This window comes from Apis dorsata, unplaced genomic scaffold, assembly GCF_000469605.1.
Source record: "Apis dorsata unplaced genomic scaffold, Apis dorsata 1.3 scaffold_137, whole genome shotgun sequence".
Classification (NCBI taxonomy): Eukaryota; Metazoa; Arthropoda; class Insecta; order Hymenoptera; family Apidae; genus Apis; species Apis dorsata.
Genome location: NW_006263429.1, coordinates 483,275 through 492,279, shown reverse-complemented (window position 1 = coordinate 492,279; position 9,005 = coordinate 483,275). Strand labels below are relative to the sequence as shown.

The 9,005-nt window shown below is 31.2% G+C and overlaps 1 protein-coding gene across 10 annotated transcripts in view; it reads right to left on the bottom strand.

Annotated features, from left to right (window-relative positions):
• Window positions 1-9,005, bottom strand: part of LOC102670749 (glycogen-binding subunit 76A) — a 78,200-nt gene that overhangs the window by 2,055 nt on the left and 67,140 nt on the right. For 5 of the 10 annotated variants that reach the window (XM_031509325.1, XM_031509324.1, XM_006613222.2 and 2 more), the window contains exon 2: window positions 1-1,638. In XM_031509325.1, the coding sequence (XP_031365185.1) occupies window positions 1-1,536 (1,536 nt within the window). In that variant the 5' untranslated portion in view covers window positions 1,537-1,638. Of the gene's footprint in view, window positions 1,639-3,258; window positions 3,282-6,622; window positions 6,945-9,005 lie in introns of those variants that run through there. The other 5 variants (XM_031509323.1, XM_006613219.2, XM_031509321.1 and 2 more) reach the window with 3 other exon arrangements.

The window sequence follows — 9,005 nt, the reverse complement described above, 5'->3', positions numbered from 1 at the left end:
CTCCCCTTCCTCCTCCTCTTCCTCCTCGACGTTGTCTTTCCGTGGCTCCTGATCCACGACGCGTACAACGTCGTCCTTCACAGTTGGGCTGGTCGCCAGCTTGTGCAGCAGAAGGCACATCTTGTCCTCGTCGCTGCTATTCGTCACAGTTCCGTTCTCTATTTGTACTTCGTTCTTCGTTGTCTCGAGCATCCCGTCCGATACGGGATATTCCAGAGTGAAAGCACCAGGGATACTGTTCGTGCCGGTGTACGTGGAACGATCGTCGACCGTCTCGTTTCCACCGTCGATCTCGTCCAACTTGAGGACGTTGTTCGAGCGTTGCGGCTTCTCCTCGTCGTAAGGGAGATCCTCCTCGTATGTATCGGACGAATCCGGAGACTCCTCTTTGGCAAGATTCCTAGCGTTCTTGATGTCCTCGAGCTTCCCATTCTCCGACAAACCGTTCACGAAATCGACCTCGTCGGCACCATCGGCGTGTTGCACCACCGTCTCGTCTCTCCTGTTCAACGAGCAACCGATCACGATCCTCGATCCGTTTACGGGTATCTCGGAATCGGAATGCGACTTGGGCAACCGATTCTGCATGTTCAAGCCAGGAACATTCGATTTGGAGGGACTTTCGTCCTGGAGGGAGACAGTGCTCTCGTCGAACGTGCTCCACAGCGACTCGTGGCTGGGCGACGTGGACGTTTCCTGCGAGGTTCTGTCGTTCGAATCCTCCGAGCTGCACACCGAGGTGTCGTTCTTCCTCGTCTCCTTGTTGCCGTCGCACACCACGTTGCTCTTCCTGTACGAGGCGCTCGATTCGGACGTGTCCTCGGAATGTTCCATCACGTTGAAGTCCAGTTTTCTGCGATAGGAGGCGGCGTTCTTCGCCTTGGTGTCGCATCCGTTCGACAGATTCGACGTGGTGATCTCGCTATCGGACGTGGTCACGGGATCGAAGAACATCTCGTTCTTCGACTTCTCCACGTCGGACGATTCCGGATCGAAGAAGATGTCGGACGAATCGCTGTCGGGGGATGTGCCTAGCAACGGGGACGCGTACGCGTAGCCAGATTCAGAATCTATGCTGGAGAGCACTGCCTTGGACCCGTTGGGCGAGCTGTGATGGATGCTGTGATGATTCGACTTCAATACCTCCTGGTTCACCACCAGATCCGCCACTTCTGCCGCGGTGGCTTCCTCCGCGGGCGAGCTGAGGCCATCCTCGAATTCGAGGTCGAAGTCGTAGCAGAGATCCGTATCAGGATTGTGGCGCGGTTGATGCTGGAGAACGTGGTTGTTGGTCGTGTTGTTCATGATGGACTTGGCCGTGGTCGTGGAGCGCAACCAGGATGTCTCTTTTGGCAACGAGGGAGATTCTTCGTTTCGTTGGGAACTGTTCTCGCCACCTAGGGACGTGAGCCGTCGGTGGAGGCGTCTGGCGAACGCCTCGGCTCGTCCACGGCAGCTGCTCGGAAAAAGAGAACTGACCAGGCCACAGGAAGGGCCGCCACTGTGGGCGCTGCCCGCCGAATCCGTGCTGCCCATCTCGAGGACGGACGAGCCGGATGTCCCGTCGGCGTGCCTGCCCTCCGAGGGCGAGGTCGTGCTGCTACCCTGCTCTTCCGCCTCTCGGCTCTCGGTGCTCGCCTGCAAATTTACCAAAATTTCGATTGATCGCTAATTTTCTTATTATTTGAATCTTACGACTACTAGAAGTTTTATTATGAGAATTTGATTTAGAAAAGAGAACTTGAATTGTGAATTTTTCATAATTATATATAATAATGTACGATGAAAGATTGGAAACGGAATGTTTGAGAAGTAGAATTAGTTATTTGGAAAGTAAGTATATTGAGAATTGTTAGAATTTGGTTTAGAAAAGAAAATTTGATAATTACAACAGTGTATGGATAATTGTTTGGAAGAATTGAAAGTGGAATGTTTGAAAATTGATTCTATTTTATCTGGGGAGTAAATGTTTTTGTGCAAAGGGAGAGAAAGAGATATATATCTTAAGTTTTTAAAAGTAAAAAAATTGAAATTCTAATTGATAGTAATAATAATCTATTTTGTTAGAATTACGAAATGTTTGCATTTATCAATTTATTGATGTTTAAAAAATATATGTGTTGTTATAAGTTGTGAAATATGGTCGCCGATTTTTCAAAAAAATCTACGGCGCAGAAATAAATTTAGCTTCTCAATCTTTCGCTTAATTGACACAATACACGTTCCTTATCAGCTAAAGCGAACTATCCCATATATTTAACTGAAGTCACCCGCGTGATAGAGTGAGCCAAGAACGAGGAAAATTAATTATGCATTAGTGGAGAAACTTTCCTGTGAAAACTTGTAAATTTAAAGGCAATATGTACTCAACTAAATAGTTTTCACATCGATTAATTTTTGATTTTAATAATTCTCTATTAATAAAATTGTTATGTTATAATCTAAATCAATAGCAGATATGTCGAAAAATCCGGTTGGCTTTGAAAAATTCTTTTAATAAAATGATAAGAAATTTTTAATTCGAATTTATAATCTTAAGTAGAAGTTTATTGATATAATACCATATCACGTGTTATTATTATTAATTGAAAAAATGGAATCTTACAAAGAGATATGTCTATATTCTTTAAATATCATAATGCATAATATACTTTGAATACTTTTGTATATATCTTTTTCTATACATATAAATTAAATTTAAAATTTTTTTTATATTTGAATTTTACAAAAATGTATAAAAAATCGTAGTGTAGTTATTCAATAGTTAAAAAAACATATATTCATAAAAGTAAAAATTAGGACAAATAAACTAATCGAATTTATTTATATTTATAATTTTTTGAAATTAAAAATAACATAAGAAAATCAATCAACATATCAATAAGTTTTCTTCGAATATGTTTACATAAACATAAAATAGAGATATAAAATATAAAGAAATTTATGAACAATACAATCTATTGCTTAACTTTCATCAATAAATATATTTAAAGAACACAAGCTGCAAATTACTGAAAATTATGAAATCCCCTGAAAATGAAATTCACGAACCAATCAAAAGAATATAACATCATTTGATTTCCTTAGCCAATTCTTCGTTAAGTTAAAATTATTTTTATCCATACGAAATATGAGAATAAAACTACAATATCTTTTCACGAATGAAAAATTATAAAAAATTTACGAATGATAGAATAGAATTAAATTTCTTGAAAATGAAATTCTCGAATCAATTCACTTTCACGGAATACATCTTACATTTAGCTTCCTGAATTCTTCATCAGGTTAGGTTAGAAATTTATTTTCATCCATATGAAACGTGAGAACAAAACCACGATACCCTTTCACGAGTGACAACGCGCATAATGACGTGAAATCAGGATCGTAATAATTTGTTTCCAACAGATTTCATACGCAATACGTGATAGCACGTGATCTCACGTGGCGCGATAGTCGATGTGTCCCTCTGTATAGTTTCGTAATCACGCGAGGGGTCGCGCAGGGTTCACGATCGTCATTTGAATACAATTCGCGGCCAACGGATCGAATCTTAGGCGCAGCGTAGTATAAATTTTCTCATCTCCTCGCCATTTGCACGTATCTCCTCGTAAATCTTTCACTTCCGCTTGATACACGACCGCCAACCTTCCCGTACTAACCTGAGAAACGAATTTACGCGGTGGCGTTAATGAACGATACACCGTTATCTTGGTCACGAAATTTTCAAAAAAATTAATCCCAGTTCTGTTCAAATATCCTTGGGACAAAATGGAACAATGATTTAGTATAATGGATATTGAATGTTAATGATAAATGGAAAAATTTGAGGAAAAAAATTAGAGGAAAATTAGATGATAAAAATTTGGTGACAAGAATTTGAAATTGAATAATAAATGGAAATAGTTTAATATAATATTGAATGGTTTAATTAATTAAGAGAGAGGAAAATTAGATGATAAATAAAAATTTGGATACGTATACTATTATTTTATATAAAAGTAGGTGAATACTAAAATTTTTGTTCCTTTTTAATATTTATTTAATAGTAAATAATTAAAGTAAATTACACATTAACTTCTTCGATTGTTGATTTTAGTCAGTTAAGAAATGAATAGGTTGATTGTTGAGTTTATCTTTAGTATCTGTAATCTATAACATAAGCGAATGTCGTACAGAAGAGATTAAAACTTTAAATTAAACTTATCTTAACCTATCCTATCTATCTATATTCCTGAACCTAAGCCAAATCTATTCCAAACCTTAAAATTACGATATTTAGTATTTGAAATATTTCTATCTAAAATTATAACCTAATCCTAACTTACTTTATTTATTTTAAATTTATTTCAAATTTCTAAAGTAAGGTATTTAATATTTAAAATGTTTTTATCTAGGATTACATCTCCTAACCTTAAACCAATCTTAACCTATCTTATATAACCTAAATTTAATCTAAATTTATTCTAAATCTAAAAATACGATATATAGTGAAATATATATTAAAATATTTCTTTTTAAAATTATAATCCATATTAATAATTATCAAACAAATAATTCAATCAACTTCAATTTAATACAAAAAAAATAGTTGGTTGTCCATATTGTCCATATTTTTTTTAAAAAGTTCTTACTGACAATATCCAAAATATTAATGTTGAAAAGAAATTCGTCAATTACAAAATTTATTTTTCGTTATAAGCTTAGCGACACAACGACGAAGAGCAGTGAACGTGAAGCTTCTTCAGCGGTTGTAACGGTTCCCGGGGTCGAGCACTAGACGTACAATCATATTATTATCCGCCACAGTTAAACTTACAACCGCTATTACAACGCTGTTGTTGTAATAGCTTCGAATTACGTTCATCGTTCATCGTATATCGTGTAATCCTACGTAGCAGCATCCTTGAACGAAAATAACCCGAGTCTTCCTATTTTTATAATTATTTCGATTCTATAAGCTGGATTTATTGGCCTTCCTTAAGATTATTTTCAATTCCCTTTCAACCTTTGCGTGATGGAAGATTTTAGGAGCTTTATACAATATTCATTCTCTTAGGAAAAATTTCTAATAATTAAATAATTAAAATAATTTTGAAAATTCGAGAAAAAAATTTTAAGAATTTCGAATATGGTGTAAGATTTAATTTTTCTCAAAAAAAATTTGTTTTTTGTCTTCGAAAATTTTGAGAATTTCAAAAGTTGTGAAGAATTTCATTTTTTTTTAAATTTTAGAAATATTAAAAAAAATTAAAATAAATTTTAATTTTTTAGAAATATATTAAATTTAGAAATATATAGATAATAGATATGTATATAACTAGAATGGTATAATAATATATATATTTTCATTATTCAATGATAGGTTAATATGATAAAAAGGTATTTAAGATGGCGTATATAAGTGATTTATATATTCTTAATATGCCTTGATGAGTCTGATTGCACAAAAAAAAAATCTATTAATGGTTCGTTGGAAGTTAACCCCGTAATTAAGTTGCACCTTTTTGAATTAATGATATAACTCAGCTGTCCGCCTATATTTATCGCTTACGTTATGTAAAAACAAAGAATCATTAATGATTGTAGAATATAAGTGTTCATAAAACATGCTCCATATATTTTTCCTTCATTAATAATCTTATTATTTTGAATAATTTTTCTTATATATAACAACCGTTTCAAATACAAAAATATTTCGCATACTATATCCATATCATATTTTTTGGATTGAAGTATAGGTTAAATTATATTAGATTTAAATATATGTAAAAATAATTTTTATTTTTATATTTTAAATTAAGTTTAGATTAAATTGAATGACAAATTTAGGTTAGGTTCGAGTAAAATTTGGAATAAGTTCAGATTATGTTAGTTTAAATTTGGATTAAATATTTTGTTAAAAATACTTTCAACACTGCATATTGTATTTCTAAAATTCGAAAGAGATTTAATTTAGATTTGTAACTTTAATTATTCATATCAATCATTGATTTGTTTGTAAACAAGAAGACAAAATTCACGTTAATGACATCGAAGAGAAATTTGAAGCACTGATCACAAGATTTGGCTTTCAGCCAAAATTGTTAATAGAAAGAACGAACACAGGAAATGTGGATGATCGTCATCCTAACCTATGTATTGAAATTTTGACGCGCAAAACGTTCTCTCAACTTGCTCTTACGACACGAAAATCTCTTCTTACATTTATGTTACAATACAATAATGAATCTATCGACATAATCAATGATGAAAATAAACAAATTTTGAACTTCAATAGTTCCATAATCTATCTGAACATATTTTTCTAAACTATTCTAAACTTTACTTCAATTAATTAAACTATGGAAATATATTTGCAATGACCAAATAATACATCGAATAATTTAAATTTAAAAAAATATATTTTTAAAATTAAATATGATACAAATAAAAATTTGCAATATTTATATTTTACTTTATAATCTAAATATATATATATACATAAAATATAAAATCCTAAAAAGAAATGTAACGCAGAAATTTGTACTTACAATTAAAAAAATAAAAAGAAAAAAAAGGAAAGGTGCTTATTATTTTTTGTAAAGGTAAGTACCAAATAAACAAAAAATTTCTACGTTCTCACCTTTCCCTTGAAGTTACCACTGTACCGCTCCATGCAAGGTGAAGAAAATAAAAACAATAAAAGGATGGGTTCAGGAAGGCAACAACACAGTCGCGTAACGTATACACATGAAGCGAGGAAGAAGAAACGCTCTCGTTTCGCTTTCTGCCTTGCAATCGCGGAGGTCTGGCAATTATTTTTGGCGCCGAGCTCGCCATAGTCGATCATCGAAAGCAATTGGTCGAAAGAAATGGAGCGTGATGACCACCATGATTCCACTGGCTGATCTTGTCGATACATCGTCAATTCATCGATATTTAATCGATATGGGGAACTCGACTTCCTGTATAAAAATTCGAAGTGTTCTTAAAATCAAGAAACTCGTATGATAGGTACTATTAATAGAAATAAATTTATTTTTACGTATAGTGGAATCTCTATATTTGTCGTTAATATCGAAGTGGACGAATATACAATCAATTTTTCTAAGAAAAGTTAATGAAAAAAATAATCGTATTTTTCAAATCTCAAATAAATAAAATTTTAAAAGCAAAAATTGAATTTTTATTAAAAATCTAAAAAAAACTTTTGATGACAAATATGGAGTTTTGGATGAATATTGAAATATTTTCTTGCCGAAAAAAATGTGATGAATATTGAATTTAATAAATATTGAATTCCAATAATATTGTATATATAAACTATTTATTTTAAAAACTATAATTTATCAAAGTAAAAAAAACCTGAATTATAATGAACTATTTAAAAAAAAAATGAAAAAAAAAAACTTATCATATGAGAGATGTTGAAGAGTGATGAAAGTCAGAAAAAACTGTTGCATTTTGACCTTTTATATTTTGGCACCTATCAACAATAAAAACAATTTAATCACAAGACGACTGCAAATATTCGAATGTGCACGTATGAATAAAAAGCATGTGATACAAAGTATAATAAAAAGAATGAAAAAGACAAAACAAGGAAAAAAAAACCAACGAATTAGATAATTCGTAATATGATTCTATGGATTGCATTATTTTTCGTTACATTTATGATTCAAGAAGTTTCTAAGTTAAAACATAAATAAACGAAGTTATCAATCGAAATAACAAAAATTGAATGAAAGAAATCAATTATCGTAAGAAATTTATGAATTATGTACTATTATGCAAAAAAAAAAAACAAAAGGGAAATATGATTTGATATTTATAGTTTTATATCACTTGATTCATTTGGTCTATTTTAAATCAATTTATAGCTTCTAATATTATTATATTTTTACATAGTTAAGAATATTTAGAATTTAATATTTGAATTTTTTTATAAGAATTGTTTAATGTCTTATTTATAAAGTTTAAATAAAAGACAAGAATTTTGCATAATTATCAAATAAAATTTATGATATTATTAAAGCAAAATGTTATATAACAATTTATCTTCGATTCAGATAATTTATATTTATGACATAATCTAAACCTATAATTTAGCTTCATTTATGAAAAATCAAATACTTTATTCTTCTTTTAGATCTCTTATATTCGTCCACCTGCATATTTTGTAATACTGTTAAAATATTTATGTAACATAGTTATTTTATCACATTTACATAATTATGGAATCTAATTTTACTTAAATAAACTGGTTATTATCAACAGATCAGAAATACAATTTCTAACCTATTATATTCACCCTTAAAGTTATTAATTATATTATCCATTTATCGATTCTTTCAGAATTCTTTTGTTTTTATTTTTTTTTCCTTTTTCATTTTTTAGATCTAATAGTAAACGAGTTTCCAAGATAAAAATACTCTTGGAATCCGGTCAAACAACACGAAGACTGAATATACAAAGACGTGGGAGACTTTATTATAGCTTGTAACGATAAATTAAATATGTTTTGGCAACAAGCGTAAAGTACGCCACAATTCGAAAGTTAAATTGACTTAATGATTTTATGACACGTGATATCATTGGGACAATTTTATCTGAAATACGAATTTTATACAACTGATGTTAATAATGTTTCATCATTATGAAATTTGAACATATAGCTATAATATTAACTAAGTTACAAATAACAAAAGGATATAAAAGAGAAAAAAAAATTAAATATGATTATTTTTTTTTTCATATTTTGTGATAACTCGAACACAAATTTAATTCAAACCTATCTAACCTAAATTTTTTACAAATCTATTTCAAACTACATTCAATATTCACAAATACAATATATAACATAGAATATTTTTTACGCATATCTTGGAAATTATTAGGTTAATTCAAACTAATTCAAACCTATATTCAATATTTACAAATAAAATATACAGCGTAGAAAATATTTCTGTCAATATCTCAATTCTATAGCTAATTCAAAATTAACCTAAATCTATTCAAATACTTAA